Source organism: Diabrotica virgifera, chromosome 3 (assembly GCF_917563875.1).
Source record: "Diabrotica virgifera virgifera chromosome 3, PGI_DIABVI_V3a".
Classification (NCBI taxonomy): domain Eukaryota; kingdom Metazoa; phylum Arthropoda; class Insecta; order Coleoptera; family Chrysomelidae; genus Diabrotica; species Diabrotica virgifera.
The window spans coordinates 110,117,641-110,138,921 of NC_065445.1; the positions used below are offsets into that span (position 1 = coordinate 110,117,641).

The window sequence follows — 21,281 nt, forward strand, 5'->3', positions numbered from 1 at the left end:
GGTATTTTTCAGTTTTTCGATCCGATGTTCATTTCGCGAAATATTCGACCGTTTCGCTACTTTTGGGACACCTTGTATCTTTATTAGTACAAGGCTTGTTCAGTTGGTTCAACTCATCTTTGGCCCAGAAAAAAATAATTGGTAGATATATCTACAAATAATTACCACTTCATTAAAGGCACTGATCCCATCCTTGCTTTAAAGAATTCTTGTGGCGGTTACTTGAAGAATTCTTTTATGTCATTTTGCACGCCTTCGTCCGACTGAAAACGATTATTTTTTATCGCCTTTTTCAGTGGCCCGAAGGTGTAAAAATCGCAATGCAATAAATCAGGACTATAGGGTGGATGATCTAATATGCTCCGTCTCTCTCATTGTAGATTTTCTTTCAATACTTTCGCAACATGAGGCCTATTATTGTTGTGCAGAAGAATGATACTGTGTAAGAGCTTGTCTGGATATTTTCGTTTTAGTGCTTGATAGCAAGATAATAAATATAAGATAATCACGATTAGATTCGTCGACAGTAATTTATTAACGAAAGAAAGTCTTTACCGTGTTGCCTCTATTCCGTGAGATGTTGCAAAAATAAACCCGCACGCAAGATTGTTCGGTACTCTGACAAAAGATGGGGAGCCCATTTCGCAGAAACTTTGCTGTAACGCAGTTTATGTACGATAATACAGACAGATCCTATACTCGCACCAATATTTTCTGAAGTTGCTCTGATTCAAATTCGACGATTTTCTCTAATCAAATCTTCCCCACATGCCACATTCCTGTCTATTGGTACAGCAGGGCCATAAGTACGATGTTGGGGGCCCCGGGCAAACGTGTTGGGGGCCCCGGGCAAACGTGCTACCTAACTGCAAAAATTCACCGTACCTACCATGCCAATGGCCATTAGTTGTCGAGGCATTAGCTAAATAAAAAAAAATTAAATACTTCTACATAATTTATATATACATATGTTTCTTTTCATGAGCATTTTTCAGTGCGTCACAAATGATCGAAATAAAGGTAAATCCGTGATAATATACATTTTAGTGACATGACATTTTAGTTAAATCTGACAGTTGTCACATTTTATTTGCAATTTGGCATAAAATCAAATCAATTGTGTTTATTGCATTTATAAAATGGTATTTTCTGTGATTTGTATAGTCTTATAAATTGAACAGATTAGTCGTAGATATATTATATAATTAGTAAATAATTTTTTTTTCGATTATAGCGCCATCTATTGACAACTAGAATAAATGTTATAAATGTCGCCGACGAAATGTAATCACAGACGTGCGTTTTTTTTGTCACATGCAATTTAATGCGTTAGAAAAAAATCAAAAAACTGTGACGCACTGAAAGATCCTCATGAGAAAAAACATACACGATGTATGTATAAGCGATGACGGTCGCGAATTCAACGTTTTTCCCCATCCAAAAAGTGCACAACGTCCCTAAAGAAATTTTTAGTTCAAAAAATTAAAATGAAAACAATGTTACAGTATCTGTCTTTTATTAGGAGAAACACCGTTCCGATGTAACTTCTGTCCGAAAGCGTTCACCCGAAAAGATCATCTCGTCAACCACGTTCGTCAACATACTGGAGAATCTCCGCACAAATGCACCTATTGTACGAAGTCTTTTACGAGAAAAGAGCACTTGAACAACCACGTCAGGCAGCATACAGGAGAATCGCCGCATAGGTGCCATTTCTGTTCGAAATCCTTTACAAGAAAAGAACATCTAACCAACCATGTTCGAATCCATACAGGTGAGTTCATTCATATGTTTTTGCTTTTAATTTTTTTGTTGGAGATGTTGGGTAAGGTAATGGTCGTTAAAACTTTTTGGCAACTGCGTGTATATATATAATCGTAATATTAAATAATTTAATGCGAAGTAAAATCAGTAGTTAGGAAATATTCAGTTATTGTTTAATATTTTTTCCATCTTCTTACTCTTTCGAAATTTCTTTACCTTTACTCCATATTTTATTTTACCTTTACTCCTTTTCGCAAGTGGTCTACATTTTCGCCAGTATATTTTCCTTTTGAGCTATCACTTCACATTAATACCACAATACTATGGCGAGAATGATTTACATTATGTACATTATGTTCCTAATTTCTTTCGCTACAAAACTGGCCACTCAATAAAACAATGAATTCTGGGAGTCTCTCCTCAATCCTGAGCCCCCGGAGGGAGTGTAGTGGTCGACGTGATGTCGTGTATTGTCCGTCTCCAACGATCTCTGTCTCTGGCCATTTCTTTTAACTCATGCATAGATCTTTTGCATATTCCTGTAATTTGATCGATCGATCTTTTGGGGATCTTCCTCGTGATCTTCGGCTTTGGAATAAAGACTTTTCCTTATATAATGAGTCCTTTCATGTTTTCTGTGTTTGCTCTCATAACATGTCCAAAGTATTTTAATTGTTGTAGATGGACTTTACTGAAGAGTCGTTGGCTAACTTTTAACTATTTTAAAATTGAATTATTTGTCCTACGGTCGGTCCAAATGAAACAAGAAAAAGAAAAAGAACTTCTGTTGGAGTGAATGCAAAGAGAGTGATAAACTCCAACAGAAGTAGAAAAAAGAAAGTAACTAATGGGTAGCAAAATGCTAAATTAACAAAATGAAGGGGCTTCTACGTTGAGAAGCCGAAGTTACCAAAATACTAAGAAAAAGCTGAAGTAATGAAATACTACTTTTGCAGTAGTATTATGTAGTAGACGAGGCAACGAAGCATTAAACCTAGCAATTTTGTGCAGTAAAATGAAGCGTCATGCAACTTTTTGCATTCGATTAGAGAGAGTGTCAGGCAACTTTGTGAACTAAATTCATCTAGGGCAAAAATTTTTGTGCATAAGAAAATGCATTTTAAAAGTGCATCTCGAAGAGGTGAAAATGAAAAATTTAGAACTCGGGCAATATTGATGGAAATGAGTTGAATTTTTATAATCGGGGGTTTTGGGGATCGCTGAGTACGAATTTCATATCGGCGATGGTCTCCAAGATACCTGGTTCCCAGGGTGCAACTCGTCGCCTGGAGTTTTATGTTATAATCATTCAAAATCAGTCAATAGCCATTACTCTGAGGGCTTTGGGAATCGCTGAACAAGAGTTTCATGTGGTAGATGGTCTCCAAGATACCTGGTGCCCAGGGTGGAGCTCGTCGTCTGGAGTATTATGTTATAATTATTCCAAATCATTTAAAACCATTACGCGGAAGGTTTTGGGGGTCGCTGAGCACGAATTTCATGACGGAGATGGTCTCCTGTATACCTGGTGCCCAGGGTGGAACTCGTCGCCTGGAGTTTTATGTTATAATCATTCAAAAGCAGTCAATAACCATTACTCTGAGTATTTTGGGGGTCGCTGAACAATAATTTAATGTGTTCGATGATCTCCAAGGTACCTGGTGCCCAAAGTGGAACTCGTCGTCCAGAGTTTTATGTTATAATTATTACAAATAATTTAAAACCATTATTCGGGGAGTTTTGGGGGTCGCTAAACATGAATTTCATGACGGTGATGGTCTCCAAGGTACCTGGTGCCCAGGGTGGAACTTGTCGCCTGAAGTTTTATGGTATAATCATACAAAATCAGTCAATAACCATTACTATGAATGTTTTAGTTGGGCATCAATTTCATGTTGGCGATGGTCTTCAAGGTAGGTATACAATAATCTAAAAAATACGTGTTAAATTAAATGTTAGTGCACGTATTCATAATCAATTTATTTGTATAATATAATGAAAAAATTAATAAAAAAGTAAAATAAAATAAAAAAATATATTTACTTACTTGAAGGTACACAAATTTCTCTCTTCCGCAATTTCGAAAACCAAAATTATAAAACAGCGCAGCTATAGACTGTAGATAATGAAAATTCCTTTAATACCAATCTTAAACAGCTTGATATTATAATATTATTATTTATTCTGTAATTAACAAAACTAATAAGTATAAAATATATGACTTTTTCAAAACACCAACATTAAAAACTTACTTTGCTTTAAATACGGTATCACTTTTTAGATGTTTTTTTATAATTAATTAAAATTTTTTAAAAGAACAGAACTACATAAAAGTGTGGCTTGGAGGTATTCACATATATACTATGCTTTGTTTTTAAACCAGGAGCAGTAAAATAAAAAGACAGATTCACACCCAAGAAAGTCAATAGAAAAATCACCATATGCATCTTCTTTTTTGGTTGATCATATCGGCCTTCGACGGTAATCCATCAAAATTATATTATACTAATACGTCGCTAAAGAGTTCTAAAAACCACTGTTTTTTATATAAAAGCAGACTAAAAATCTAAAAATTAAAATAATACCGCAGAAAACACAAAAAATCGCTGATATAACTTAATTACCCTTGAAATGCCAATTGAATTAATTTCATAAATGTCATTAGTGTCAAAATTTAACGACAACTGCTTTAAAAGCGATAAAATTTTAAATTAATTTTTAAATAGGTAGTGTTTTAGGATATAATATAATAGTGTTTTAAGAAAAATTATTAATGAAAAATATATTTAGCGACCCCCAAAACACCGAAGTAATGGATATTGACTGATTTTGAATGAATATAACATAAAACTGCAGGCGACGAGTTTCACCCTAGGCACCAGGTACTTTGGAGACCATCGCTGACATGAAATTCGTACTCAGAGACCCCAAAAACCCCCGAGTAATGGTTATTGGCTGGTTTTGAATGGTTACAACATAAAACTCCAGGCGACGAGTTTCACCCTGGGCACCAGGTAACTTAGAGACCATCGCCGACATGAAATTCGTACTAAGTGACCCCCAAAACCCCAGATTAATGGGTTTTCACTGATTTTGAATAATTATGACATAAAACTCCAGGCGACGAGTTGAACCCTGGGAACCAGGTACCTTGGAGACCACCGCCAACATTAAATTGTGTTTAGCGACTCCAAAAACCCCCCGAGTAATGGTTATTGACTGATTTTGAATGGTTATAACAAAAACGCTAGGCAACGAGTTCCAACCTTTGGCACCAGGTACCTTGGGCACCATCGCCGACATGAAATTCGTACTCAGAGACCCTCAAAACCACCAGTGTAATAGATTTTGACTAATTTTGAATAATTATAACTAAAAACTCCTGGCGACGAGTTCCACTTTAGGCATCAGGTATCTTGGAGACCACAGCCGACATTAAATTCGTGGTCAGCGACCCCAAAAACCGCCGTGTAATGGATATTGACTGATTTTTAATTATTATAACATAAAACTCCAGGCGAAGAGTTCCACACTGGGCACCAGGTACCTTGGAGACCATCGCCGACATGAAATTCGTACTCAGCGACCCCCAAAACCCCCAGGGTAATAGTTTTTGGCTGATTTTGGATAATTATAACTAAAAACTCTAGGCGACGAGTTCCACCCTGGGCACCAGGTATCTTGGATGCCATCGCCAACATTAAATTCGTGGCCGGCGACCCCAAAAAACCCCCCGACTAATGGATATTGACTGATTTTTAATGATTATATCATAAAACTCTAGGCGACTAGTTCCACCGTGGGCACCAGGTACCTTGCAGACCATCGCCGATATGAAATTCGTGCTCAGCGATCCCCAAAACCCCCGAGTATAAAAATTTAACTCATTTCCGTCAATATTTCCCAAGTTCTAAATTATTCATTTTCACCTCTTCGAGATGCACTTTTAAAATGCATTTTCTTATGCACAAAAATTTTTGCCCTAGATGAATTTAGTTCACAAAGTTGCCTGACACTCTCTCTAATCGAATGCAAAAAGTTCCATGACGATTCGTCTTACTGCACAAAATTCCTAGGTTTTGGGTTTTTTAGTGCTTCGCTGCTTCGTCTATAGGGAGAAAATGATAAGATGAAGGGAGTGAGCTAAACTGATAATAAGAGTATGAAGAAGTCAGATGCAAACTAAATAGAGTTGGCTAGCAAGATATGTAGAGAACGACAACTTGACACTCAAGGATGGATACAGCTCATTTGCATGCCTGTCAAAGACGGTAGCTCAAAGTAGATAACGATAATGTACTGAAAATGAATAAAGATGAATAATTGCTAAAGAAGAACAAATTAAATAAACCTAACAAATTATGGGCGCCAAGAAAATGATCTTCGATCACTCTCCCAGGTATCTTACACTGCTGTCAAATATTAAATAAATAAGTATATGAAAATATGAAGGAAATAAGAATAAATAATATACAAAATGAATAAACATTTATTAAAAATAACTACTAGATTTTTGACAATCTCTGAGTTAAACAATGCATATTATGTGACTCTAAAATGACAAAAGTTATGTTTTTACAGGATATTATACAATAAAACAACAGTCCTGTTATATGTATCTTACAAAATTATATACCTCTTACTAATACATAGGGTACAACTCACATGAGACCCTTTACCAGATGGTTATAGTACGCTTGCTACGTACAACTAAATTAAAACCCGAAAAATATGACTACTAATATAAATGAATAGGCACAAGCCTGACTAAGAGAAAATACTATAATGGATTAAGCAAAATTAATTAATGAAATTGAAACTAAGAAATATAATATACAACCGACTTGAATTGACTGAACAAATGAAGAAAAGCTAATGAACACAAAATATTTGGGAAACAAGCAACTAATACAACCTAAATTTATATAATGACATGAAATCGACCTAAATAAACAATAAAATATAAAAAGTAATACATACCTTTTAGGCAAATACGTACAATACCGCAAAATTATACATGTTTGGGAACTTACTAAACTTATATGTACCTCTATCAAAAACCAAATAAATGCAAGCTAAATCTTAAGAAAAATAATTAATAAACAATGCATAAACCAAATGTCAGATATAAAACACAATAGTTACTCAACTTCACAAGACTGATTGTTCCCAAACAAACTCGAACGGCTCCTAAAGAGGTTGCTGCTGCATCCCCGGAAATAAGCACCAGGATGGTGCAAAACCATGCCTCCTGTAGACCCAGGTGCGAAGACGAAAAAAAGCTGGAATGCCCCCAAAAACTTGTTCCCCCAAGTGACTAATGGTTGGCTCTCGGTGTTGTGAGATGTAAGTTTTCACGTGAGTGGCATGTGGCGATGATTTTATGCTGAAAACCCCATTGGATGGATTACTTATTTCTTCCCAAATACTCCAGATTACATTTGGTGATCCATACTTCGAAATTCACATACTTTAACAATAAAACGAGGTCTAACCTCTAAACTTGACCTAAAGTGGCCACACACCACTCGCTCAGAAGTTACAACCAAAAGTAAAAGCTCCCGTTCTTTTCGTCCGTCACAAGGACGACCTCAGAACACGAAGTAAAATGATTAAAGTTTAAGATTAAAATTATTTATTTTTATTCACCGCTACCAACCTACGAAACTAACAGGTAGTTTTTAGTGTGTTGAGATATGGCGTAATAAAATAAATATTTTTAAGATATAAAAGAACATAATAGTTATAAATGGGAATTACGAGCAAATTAGAGAAATTTAATTAAGCGATAAAAAGAAAATAATTATAGAAATAATTAAAGAGTTCAAAAATAATTTCGTAACGTATCAGACCGTTACACAAGGAATTCGTAACATTCCTCTCCAACAGAACATTTCAGTGGCGTCTATCTTTCTTCTATCCGATTTTCTCAGGGCCTAATTCACATCCGTAGGTCAGTATTGGGAAGCAGTTGATCGACCTCATCTTTAACGCTTTTGAAATTTGACAGTCCTTCCATATTTTGGTTATTTTTGTTGTGGCAACTTTTGCCAGATCACATCTACGTTTAATCTTTTCCTGTAATGACCCTCTGTTTGTGATCAATGATACCAGATATATGTAAGTATGAGCTCAACCTCAAACTGGTCAATTGTGGTTGTGTGTGGATGATTTTTATGTAGTCTATCCAATATCATGATCTTTGTCTTTGATATGTTTAATTGCAAACCAAATATTTGACTTTCGCTTTCGACCAGTCGAATAAGGTCCGTCAGCTCTGCTTGACTATTTGCAAGAAGGGCTGTGTCATCTGTGAAACGTAGGTTGTTTATTTTTTGAGCATTTTTTGAGATGTAAGGTTCAAGGAGTAAAGGTCATTAAATCAATATTCTTTCATTTTGCTGAAGAAACTTTTTTATTGGAAACACCATATATGTACTTATATTTCATTTCGTCCCCAACTGCCACTTACTAATGATGGGAAACTTCATGTATTTATTACGTCACCGAGAGTGAAGGGTTATTTCAGCAGATACATTATTCACTAATGAGTATGATGAATGTATAATGTCAGTTATTTCAGACATCCATTTCCAAGGTGCAATACCATGACCTAGCAAGGTATAAAACTTAGGAGGCAACTTTTCTTTAATTTGAAATTTCTCTATCATTATTTAAATTTCATTGTTAAATTGTGTATTATAACGAATTAATGAAGTTATCCAAAAGTAACTATCTTGTCTATGCAAAAGTTTTATTATTAACACAAATTAATATCTGTCAAAAGGACAACAAATCTAATATTTGAATGCGGTAAAATCCTGAGGTGAGCTAAATTTTCACTATAAAGCTATTGTATACTTTAAAGCAATAAATGAAAATTTAAATAAAAAAAAACAAAACTAAATCTAAAATTTAGCAAATCTGGTCGTGATCAAATGTTTAAAAATGCTAATAATTTCTAATGAAAACAGAATAACAGATAAAAAAACATATAAAACTTACATAAATCATAGTGTGAAAACTGTAGTGTAACATCTTGATTAGAGTTACATTAAAGAATTTTAAGATAGCATTTTAATGTTTTATAGCATCAACTAGAGATATGATCTGAAAGAGTTTATGTAAATCCTTACAATGTCTACATAAAGATAGGGTGAAAATCTGTTGAAGATTTAAATTGACCCTATTTAGAGATGGTATAAATACATTTAAATGATTTGAGTCGGAGAAATAAACCAATACAATGGAGTATCGAAAGACATAATAGAATTCTTGAATATAATAAATATATAAATAACTACGAATCAATGTATGCAACAGCTATCCTACTAATCACAAAACTCAAGGTTACTCATAACGTATCAGACATGTAGGCCACAAATTGACACACCGTGGTGTACAGTTTAAAGCACCTCTACACCACGTTTCAAGACTCCACATGCTCTATAATCCAGAGTTATCCGTAATTTTGGTGACCTTTGACCTATTGAGCCTAAATCCAGTAGATGTCTTGGGGTTAAGAGGAGCGCATGTGCCAATTTTAAAGCTCTAGCTCATTCAAGAGTTATTGCACAGACAGAAAAACAACTGACACAACTTCAAGAACGGCATCCAAGTTCAGGAAACCACAGCGGATGGTGTGAAAGGTGTCATTGTTGACGTTATGCAATTTTAACGTTATTGCACAATTTTATGTGAACTATGGGTTGACATTGAAGATATAACTTTGAATTATACCAGCTATAAGTGTCGACGCTAAGATGAATTGGATACATTGCTAGGATGTCAGACAAAGTTAGTCAATTTCCATGTTTTATTGGTTTTGGGACAAGTCTCTACTCTCTAAAGCCCCAAAAAATGTTGCCATTTTGAGATATATGTAATATTTAACGGGTAAGTACCCATTTATTTGTTGTAGTCGATGTTGTGTTTTATTTTTAGTAGAAATCTTAGAATAATTACTAAAATAAGTTAAAATTGTAAAAATCAGAAGTACAAGAAATATCACAAGCACAAAACTGATAACATGAGGTTGATGTACGATATACTGTCTAGACTATGTTTTGGTGGTATTTAGAATTAGGGTTGATTGAAATAGCCTTAGTGGTGAGTTTCATGAAGGTCGACTGATAACGTCAGAAACAGCAGCAAACACTGATGTTGTGTAACAAATTATAATGGCAGATAGACATGTAACCTATAGAAAAATTCATAGATACGACATGTAACAAGTAAATAAAATTTTTCCTGATCACTTAAGTGTGAAAAAAATGTATTCGTGATGAATTTCACACACATTATCTTTATCACATAGTGCAAAGAACCACTTAAACGATTTAACACAGAGTCTTCGAATTTGGGATACGAAATTGTTAGTGGAGATGACAGTTGACATTATGCATTCAACACCAAAACCAAACAACAATCTATCGTTTTGGTGTTCCAAGACGAAGCAGAACCAACAAAAGTCATGCGATCTCGAAGTGTTTCCAACAAATGGTTGTCTGTATTGTGTCGAAAACTGAACATCTGGCTACAATTCTATTAAAAGGTTGTAGAAGTACATGTGGAGTGATATACAATTGTTTACCTGAAGTTTTATCAGAAGCACGAAAAAGAAACAAAAGCATCGAATCATTCTGCATCAAATTGCGCTACAGCAAACGTGAAAATGAAAAAGGATGAAATGGAATATAGCCAAACTGAAAACGCAAGAAAAAAAGCGACAATATACAGAACAACTGGAAAGAAACTGGGCAGGTACGAGAACATAGAAACAGAAGAGGAATGGAAAAACATAAAGAACAGCATAATAGAGACAGCAGAACAAATAATAGCATTCCAAAAAAACAAAGAATCGAAAGAATGGTTTGATGAGGAATGTCACCAAAAAAGTCAACTGAAGCACTTCGCAAGAAAGAAATGGCTACAGAGTGCCGAACAGGAACAACTGGACCAATATAGAAAAGAAAAACAAGAAGCATTGAGACTCAATAGAAGAAAGAAGAACACATGGATCTCTGAACAAATGCAAGAATTAGAAACGAATAATAGAGACAACAAGAAATTGTTCGAATACATAAAACAACAATACAGCACGAAAAAAACTGTCACAAAACAAAACAAAAAAGATTGGGAAAAACATTTCACGGACCTATACAAAAACAACAATAAGGCAGATTCAGAGGATGAGGATATAAGAGATAACAGGGATGAAGAGGAAGGCGCACCTACTTACCAGGAAGTCATGGAGGTACTAAAACAATTAAAAGTAAACAAAACGCCAGGGACAGATGAAATCAACAACGAACTGATCATCAACGGAGGAGAGGAGCTCACGAATCGAATGCACAAGTTAATGGTTACAACTTGGAAGGATGAAAGCATGCCCATAGAGTGGAAAAAGGGACATATCGCACCAATATTTAAGAAAGGAGGTCCAACTAAGTGCTGCAACTACAGAGCAATTATGCTCTGTACAACGTATAAGATATTGACCACAATTATAAGAAACCGACTAAATCAATACACAGAAAAAATTATAGGACCATACCAGCAGGGCTTTAGAAAAGGAAGATCAACAATAGATGCTATCGACTTACTAACACAAACAATTGAAAAAAGCTATGAACATGACATATAATTACACATACTATTCATCGACTTCCAACAGGCCTTCGACAGCATAACAGACAACAATTATTAAAGGAAATGAAAAAATGGAGATACCGGCAAATTTAATAAGACTAACTAGAATGACAATGAAAGACTCAACAGCAAAAGTTAAGGAGATACAAACGACATCAAAATAGAACTTGGGGTAAGACAAGGAGACAGTCTGTCAACGACACTATTTAATATCGCTCTAGAAGGAGTAATTAAGGACACAGGCCTGAAAAGGACAATTATTCAAAGCTCGACACAGATCATAGGATATGCGGATGACCACGAACTGGTAGCACGAGATAAAAAAAGACTAGAAGAGGCACTTTTAACCCTGGTAAGAGAAGCAAAGACGAGAGGATTAATAATCAATCAGAATAAAACAAAATACCTTATAAGCACAAGTGACAATGTAAACGGAATAACAGAAATAAAGATAGGTGAAAATACATTCCAGAGAGTAGATTGCTTCAAATACCTGGGGGTGATGGTGGACGGCAAAAACGGAAGGAGTATAATAGAGATAAACGAAAGAATTAAAGCAGGTAATAGAGTATATTGGAAATATCACCGATTACTCAAGGACAAAAATCTGAGCAAAAAAGCAAAATCAAAAATATATACAGCAGCAATTAGACCAGTGATAGCCTATGGAGCAGAAGTAATGTGCCTTACGAAAAAAGACGAAGAAAAGTTAAGAATAATTGAGAGAAAAATTTTGAAAAGAATACATGGCCTAGTGAAGACAGAAACAGGGGAATATAGAAAGCTGATGAACCATGAAATAATAAATATAACTGAAGGAGAAGATATAGTAAAATTTATTAAAGCACAAAGGCTCAGATGGTTTGGGCACACACAAAGAAGAGGGGTAGAAGAACTGATCAGGAAGATAATGAACTGGAGACCAGTAACAAATAGACCAAGAGGAAGACCAAAAATAAGATGGGAAGACCAACTGCTAGACGATATATCAAAGATGGAGATTGCAAACTGGAGAGAAAAGATTCAGGACCGGAGTGAGTGGAAGATAGTAGAGAAGGCAAAAAAAACATCACAACCTATGAACGACGACCTAAAGTAAACTGCTGACTAATCCACCGCGTGAAATGGATTAAGAGAGCTCATAGTATTTGAGCGACCTATACTCTAACAAGAGTGAACGGTCCATATCTATAAACGTGAAAATAATGTCCTAAGTCCCGTTCATGTGTTAAATCCTAATGATTTCTTTACGTTTCCAAAAGTTAAAAATAAAGTGCGCGGTCAATAGTTTAAACATGAAACGAAGCAGTTGAATCAGCCAAAAAGAAAATTTTGCTTATGCAATGTTATGACAACCGGTTTACTTGCATGCGAAAGTGTATTGTAACAAAAAATTTGGAAAAACAAGGACTCTTGTAATTTTAAATATTAAAAAAAAAGGATTTTATTGTGTTTTGTATTACTTGGTATACAGCCAACTACAGGAAAACTTTTTCCTTGTGGATTTTTAAATATTTTTGTTGTCTTCTATCCCGAAATTAAAGCAATAACCATCGATTCATTGAAAGAAGAAGGCATACAATTATTGTATTTAAGAATGACTATTATTGTCCACTTGTGCAGGAGCAGCGAGATCAAGGAGGAAAGGAGAATGAAGCAAAAAGGTTTTCAACGTTTTTTCAATAATATATTATGCAATGCTATATAAAGGCAAAATCCAGGTAGTATATTCTGTTTGAAACACTTTTATTGACAAATAAAAGAAACGGGTGTTTAGGTATGCACGACGAAGTATGAATATACGAATAAAGAGACAGAGAGTGAATATGTCTTTAGAACTACAATACAGAAATTTCAAAAAAAAATCAAATCTCTAAATTTTAAAGAACCGCTTGGATTGACATGAACTTGATTGGCATACACATAGCTAACAAGTCAAAGAAAAAAAGTGATATTGTGCCGATATGTGCTTTTGCCGTGGGAGTGGTTTTCACCCCCTTGGGGGTGAAAAAATATTCGTCCAAAGAAAGTTAGGAAATGGATACACTGGTTACTTTTAAGTAACTTTTGTTCTATAGAGTTTTTTCACTAAGTCAATACTTTTCGAGTTATTTGGCAGTGAATATGTTCATTTTTTCAACAAAATAACCACGCTTTTAGACGGTTTTTCGCAAATAACTCAAATAGTAAGTATTTTGTCGAAAAAACATTTTTAGCAAAAATATAGCCTGTAAAATTTTTTAAAAAATGGTGTACATATCACGTCTCTACACCTAGTAGAAGCAGAGTTATAGCTAATGAAAAATAGGTTCATATTCGTCAAATTCCAAATGGAATACTTTAACGTGAAATAACCAAAAATGAAGCACATTTCGGGGAAAACTCATTACAACTTATTTAAAGTGTTTAAAAAAAGCTTCATTTTTGTTTTATAAAAAAAATTTCTAGCATCAAAATTAAACAAGTTACGCTCAAAATAAAGTTAGTCCCTTTTGGTTTTGGTAAAAAAAATCGAGAAAATCACCTCCTAATTAGTATCTTAAATGAACTTAATCGTTACGACTTCACAAGTTTCTTGACTCGTATATATATTGTTTATATGATCTGTAAGTTTCATCGGTTCAAGGTCCTTATTATTGAAAGAGCTGTAGTTAAAAGGGGTTGAACGAGTCACTGATCACGAATGTATGCAAATTTAGAAACACCAAATCTTAATCAATTTTTGTCTAACAGAAAAACAAAAAGTACATGATATTCAGAAAAGCAAATCTGACTTTTTTTTTGTTTTTCGAGATTTTTGGTATCTCTAACAATTTTTAAGTTATTTTGAAAAAAAGCATATTTTTCAAAATTTAAATTTTTAAAAATTTTACTTTGAAACCAATTTTTTGGTTTAAACTTTTTTTTTAATTTAATTTTTTTTTAAACTGGTTTTTTGGAAAAAACTTACAGATCATATAAACACAACATAAGTAAAATAATTTGTGGAGCGGTAACGATTAATTTCATTTAAGTTGCTAATTAGGGGGTGGTCTTCCCGATTTTTTTTGCAAAAACAAAAGGGACCAACTTTATTTTGAGCGTAACTTGCTTAAATTTAATGCTAGAAACTTTTTGTAAAAAAAGAAATAAAGCTTTTTTAAGCACTTTAAAAAAGTTATAATGGGTTTTCCCCAAAAAGTGCTTAATTTTTTGGATATTTCACGTCGAAATATTCTATTTGAAATTTGGTGAATACGAATCTATTTTTCATAGGCTATAACTCTGGTTCTACGAGATCCAGGTACCTAACGCGTACACCATTTTTTTTTACTTTTTTATAAGCTATATTTTTGCTAAGAACGTTTTTTTCGACAAAATACTTGCTTTTTGAGTTATTTGCGAAAAACCGTCTAAAAATGTGGATATTTTGTTGAAAAATGAACATATTCACTCGCAAATAACTCGAAAAGTGTTGACTTGGCTAAAAGGCTCTATAGAACAAAAGTTACTTAAAATTAGTCAGTTTACCCATTTCCGGACTTATTTTGGACATATATTCTTTCACCCCCTACAGAGGGTGAAAGTCAGCCCCAGGGCAAAAGCACACATCGGCACAATATCACTTTTTTTGTTTGACATGTAAGCTATACGTATCCAAATTTCATGTCAATCCAAGCGGTTCTTTAAAATTTAGAGCAAAAACCGTGAAAGAATGGACTATTATGAACTGAGTACCATTGTCGTGCAAAAATGTGTAGCTATATCCGTGTATTTTAAATTTAATTTAATCATTATCTTTACAATAATAAAAAAAGTCAATACTTTTACAATAGTTTTTAAAATAATTTAATTTTTGTAAAAAGTTAATACATTATTTCTGTTTAAATTTTTTCATTTACATTTGAACTTCTCTCTGCAGACTTCACGATTTTACCCATACAATCGGCAAATTTTTAACTACTTTTAATATTATGATTGCAGGTGAATCACCGCACCGATGTCAGTTCTGCCAAAAAACTTTCACCCGCAAAGCACACCTGACCAATCACCTACATCAGCATACAGGTGAACATTGAATTTTTAATGTTTTTTACACTTTACAGCATGAAATCTTGATTGAGGACTGCAATTGTAGTGTTGCATACAATCATAAAAAAACATTCAATCTGCTATAGTTCATCTGTCTATACAGACATTGAAATCAATGTAATGATAAGTAAGTACATAAAAAGCAAAACATATGACATAATTTTAAACACCACTTCGCCTAAGAAACTGAAATGTGAGCGATAAGAAGCACTTACAATCAACTAAAATGGAATTCTAGAGATGATTTGCAAATTGCAGATATTATAATACATGAAGAAATGAAGGGGATATTATTTATTTATTTAGCGTATGGCATTTCCAACATTTACAATATTATAATAAATGTTAAAATTGACTCAATATAAAAATACTTCATGTCCAATTTGCACGCAAACGTTAAGGTTTTAAGGTTGTTTATGTAATTAATCGACTCAGTCGTCGCAAACAGCTGTTTTATATGTTCTCTCTCTCTCTCTCTCTCTCTCTCTCTCTCTCTCTCTCTTTCCCTCTTTCTTGCAATATTCCTAACAATGTTTCTCCATTGGTCTCTATCTTCAGCTGCTCTAAGAGCTTCGCAGAATGAGTTTCCAGCTGAATACTTTATTTGGTCAGACCATCTAGTTGATGATCGTCCTCTTGATCTTCTCCCCGGAACGTTTCCAGAAACAATTAATCTCTCCAAACTGTCATCACCTCTACGAACCACGTGACCAAAGAATTGCAGAATTCGTTGCAGACATATTGTGGACAGCCTTTTTTAATATTGAGTTGGTTTAGAATGGAAACGTTTGTCCTATGAGCTGTCCAAGGTATGCGCAGCATTCTTCTCCAGCACCACATCTCAAAGGCATCAATTTTTTGGCGCTCGCATGCGCGAAGATTCCAAGTCTGCTCCGTATAGAAATATTGAGAATACAAGGGCATTCACCAGTCTCATCTTGATATTTTGAGAGATAGATCTGTCTTTCCAAACTTTAGTTAGGCGACTCATCGCATTTTATGCCATACCAATACGTCTCCGAACTTCTGCTTCACAGTTACCATCGTTAGTTATACTAGACCCGAGATAGATAAAGGTGTTTACTATCTGGTATTCCTGTAACATGTTAGTCAGTTGAATAGTGTCGAATCTGTCGACCACCATTATTTTTGTCTTAGCTTTATTGATTTTCAGACCAACTTTATTGCTTTCGATCTCAACTCTTCGCAGAAGATCAAACATTTCTTGCTCATTTGCTGCTATAAGTGTAGGGTCATCAGCAAATCTTAAATTGGAGATTTTCCTACCAGCTACTGTTACTCCACCGGCCCATCCTTCTAATGCATCCTCTTCACATCAGCAGACGCGTCTGCGGATGCATCTGCCGATGTATCACCACGCGCTGACCACACATCTGTAGGTACACATCTGTAAATCGTTCAGTCTGTGTTAATTCTCGGGTGACGCAATATCTACTTTGAATTCACTGCGAAAACTAATGCGTCGTAGAGGTCCGAGGTAAACAACAGACGATCAAATTACCCCATCTACACATCTGCGGATGTATACGCAGATGCCGTCCGCGGACACGTCTGCCGATGTGTAGAGGAGGCATAAAAAACCATCCTCATGACATGCTCACCATAAATGTTAAATAAGTCAGGTGACAACACGCATCCTTGTCTAACACCTCTCTCGGTCTTGAATTGGTTTGAGAACTTAATGATCTAGTCGTACTGTCGCTATATTGGACTGGTACAGATTTTTAATAAGTGTCACCAGGTGCATTGGTGCGCCCATTTCTATTAAAATTGACCACAGATTTATCCAGCTTACACAATCAAATGCCTTTTGGTAGCGAAGCATATAATTTGAAATTCTCTAGAATTTTCAATGAGTTGTCTCAGGTTCAGTATTTGTTCCTTTTTGTTATATGTTCTACTTTCTGCCAAAGTTTTACTAGTTGTATACTGTTATAAGCAATTTTTCTCTATTACTTAAGTGAGAGGGAAAAACGTGGTCTATCGTGGATCTGCCTGCCCGAAAACGTGCTGATACTTCTGCTTTCTGTTACTGATATACTTATTCTTCTGCTTGTCGTTTTATACTTGTACAGTTCCATGATCTTAAATTAATTCTTTAATTTTAATTCTTATCATTGCCTATGTGTATTACTAAAATATTTATTTGGTATATGTAAAATCTGTTGTAACTTAAGATAATTATAACGTTATAAGATTTGTAGAAACTTATCTTATTACAAACTAACTTTTACATTAAAAATGACCTGTTATAGGCCACATACAAAACATTCAGAGAATTCTTCGATGCCACTTTTTGATGTAAGTTTTGTAATTTCTCCGCTGGAATTCTCCTCACTCCGTTTCTCTTCGGCATACAAAACATAAAATAAATAAAGCAATCACCAAAAACATGGTAGTAGTAAGAACAAGATTTTCCCATAAAATGATACGCAAAGGAACATAGAATTCCCCCGACAATGAAACCGTTAACCCAACCAGATAGATCACATCCTGATAGATGCAAGGCAATTCCGACCTCATGGATGTCATGAGCTACCGAGGTTTAAAGATTGATAGTCACGAAAATAACGAGCTGTTATTATAACCATGTTGTTTGGCGGTTATTGCTTTCCAACTTCAATTTAAAGGTTTCCAAAACAAATCCGAGCAAACTTGAGCGAGTTGATCGAATTGTTTACCTTTGATATCAGTTAAATTGTAACGCAGAGAGTCACGGTGAAATTAGATCTAGGATAGAGCAAGCCAGAGCCGCTTTTAGAAGGAGGTCTCCAAGGTATTATGTACTGTTATGCTCTGTATTTCTCTCTTTTTATGAGATTGATCAGCAAATTCTTATTTTGATTAATTACTTAAATATTTTAATTATTACTTACGTAAAACAAAACCAAAATTAAATTGAATTTTCTAATAAATTTTATTCTCATGGCTATTTTAATTTTAATACATTACCAACCTTAGGTTTGTGGCTTCTAGTATCTCTAGTTGCTTACCTCTTCCAGGGACAAAACAGGGAAATTAAACACACTCGATGTCATATAAATGTTATAAATATTTTTTATTTATCCAATATACCATAAATATAAGATTTAAAAATTATACTAAAATTTAATTCTGTTGCAACTATTTCTCATCTAATAAATTAAGCTTTAATTCTGATATCTCCTTTGTTTTAACAAAAACTTTATTTAAAAATTCTTTAGTATATTCTTACAAAAAACACTAAAATTTACTTTTCTCGTTTTGAATTGATTACTTATTTCTTCTTTATATTTTGGAATGACTAAATTATGCTATAGAACTGCTCAATACAAAAATAAACAAATATGGTGTGGATATAAAACAAACTCTCTCCGTTTCACAAAAATTCTGACTAACCTTTTTGTTTCTTCTTTACTTCTTTTTCCTGGATTGCGTAGTCCTCGATTCTCCCACATGTGCTCCTAGGATGTAGCAAAAGGTCCTTCTTGTCCAAACTGCTTCACCAACAAACAAACAACGGGACTCGCTCGAAATCTCTATTCAGTTTTTTCTCTGCTCGATATCTTGTGCAAATTGATACCCACCGGCTACTCGTTCTAGACAGAAAACAGGAATATCCTCGGACACAAGGAAAATTAACTTCTCAACTCGGTCAACGATTTCGTTTCACCACGATTCTGCTCGCAAAGGCCAATTTCACCACTTTACACCGACTTCTCACTTTTTAAAAACTGGACTGTACTCTCCAGATATTCATTACACAGTGACCATTTTTTCTCTCCTTAAAATCAGACTCAACACTCTCATTTTCACCATCTATCTTTCTCCGCCAATCACAAACATCCTGTCTACCCACTACATCCATATTTTCATTTTTTAAGAACCAATTTATTTTGTATACAACTTTTCCATTTTGTTAAATTCTAGGAGACACCAAATTACTTTCGTTGTTTCAAAATGCTAAACAAAAAGCCTTATATTCTAAACTCAATAAATTTGTTTACTGCCTATCCTTCTAACAAACATTTATAAAACGTCATTGTTCATTTCAAAGCGAGAAATAAATGTACTTTCTAATTTTTACCGCACCATTGTTTGAGTCCGTTCCGAGACCCATTAACAAACCACCTTAACGATTTCACTTTCCGCGAAAACACTGTCTACTAACTAAATTATAATATTTACAATTTTTGGTCATATACAGTGCGATGAAAATCTACGATCTCGTGGTCTCTGATATAAATCTATTTTCTAAAATTTTCCCATAAAAATTATGCAACAGTACAGAGACCTAAAATTGGCATTGAGAATCCGCCTACTTCTCTGCTACGTGTTCTCGGTCTTACTTTATGGTGTCGAGTCTTGGACTGTGAATAAAGTCGCCTTTAAGGCTTTCGAAATGTGGTGCTATAGAAGTATTTTAAACGTTTTTTGAGTGGAGAAGATTCGAAACTCCACAATACTAGAACGTCTCAACAAGACTACTAAGATTATAAAAAGCATCAAGAAGAGAAAGCTGGAGTATTTCGAATATATAATGAGAGATATCAAATTTAGGTTGCTACAAAATATTATGCATGGGAAAATAGCAGGCGAACGCAGTCCAGGACGAAGAAGAACTTCATGCTTAAAGAACTTGCGAGATTAGTGTGATGTTGATACAAGCATGCTATTTAGGGTGGCGATGAATAAAATTAAGATAGCTAAAACGTTCCGAAAGGATATGGTACATGAATAGTGTGACCAACAATCCGGGACATGGCCCGAATTACGAAGTTGTGTCCCGACGTCCCGGACAAGGCTTCCGGGCCATCTGAATTTTCAACATTTTGGTAAAATTCTATTTTGAAATTTTTAATACGTTATTCTTCCAATAATTCACATCACACTTTTTAAAGGCTTTCTTGTTTCTCTAATTTTTAAGCAAATTCATAATTTTTGTTCAACAAATATGATAGTAAGATGTAATAAACATAAAAATGTTCTGAAGCTGTTTTCTTGTGGCATGTTTGACAAATATATCTTTGATGGGATTAAGCCACAATTGATTGTAATGATAATTATTTTTTTATATTAACTTAAGGTTATATTTACTTAAATTTTTCTCAAAGTTTGAGAACGATTTCCGGATTGAAAGTCGAGACGTCAAAAACTAACAAAAATGTAATTACCATTACAACCAATTGTGGCTTAATCCCATCAAAAATATCATTGTCAACATAAAAATGGCCCGATTTTCATTGAAAAGTCCCGGATTTCAGGTATCTTTTTCAGCATTGTCCCGAATTCGACTGATTTTGAGTTAGTCACACTATACATGAAGAAGAAGAAATCAAATCCTGGTTTAAAAGTTTGATCATAAACATCTAACTCAAGTCAGATTAAAAATTCCTTTGCCGATAAGCAATTAACTCGTATTGCTTTGATTTTAATTTTATATGGCGCATGGAATTCATTATCATTTTATAATTTTGGAAACGTCCTATGTCAGTAAAACTTTTTATTAATATGGTGGAAAATACGAATTCAAAGTAATATATACTCCATCTAATTTACTTATCGTTGCACGTCATCCGCGTCATAGCCCGTGACGTCACATGATACCAACACGAAATATTTAGGCGGTAGGTGTGTTCTTTTTTAGAATCACTTTACCGAGTACACTGGCATTACAGCTACTAGACATATTTTATTATATACGCGTAGAAATAATATTTAAAGATTTCTATTAATGTTAACTTAAAGAAATACACAATAATATGTTCCATTTAGTTTGTATAAATGGATTATAA

General features: G+C 34.3%; 1 protein-coding gene across 2 annotated transcripts in view; it reads left to right on the plus strand.

The window, feature by feature from the left end:
• LOC114332614 (zinc finger protein 271-like) overlaps nt 1–21,281 on the plus strand; it is a 100,698-nt gene that overhangs the window by 62,536 nt on the left and 16,881 nt on the right. The window contains exons 9-10 of one of the 2 annotated variants that reach the window (XM_050646823.1): nt 1,523–1,774; nt 15,379–15,462. In XM_050646823.1, the coding sequence (XP_050502780.1) occupies nt 1,523–1,774; nt 15,379–15,462 (336 nt within the window). The remainder of the gene's footprint in view (nt 1–1,522; nt 1,775–15,378; nt 15,463–21,281) is intronic. The other variant, XM_050646824.1, reaches the window with a different exon arrangement.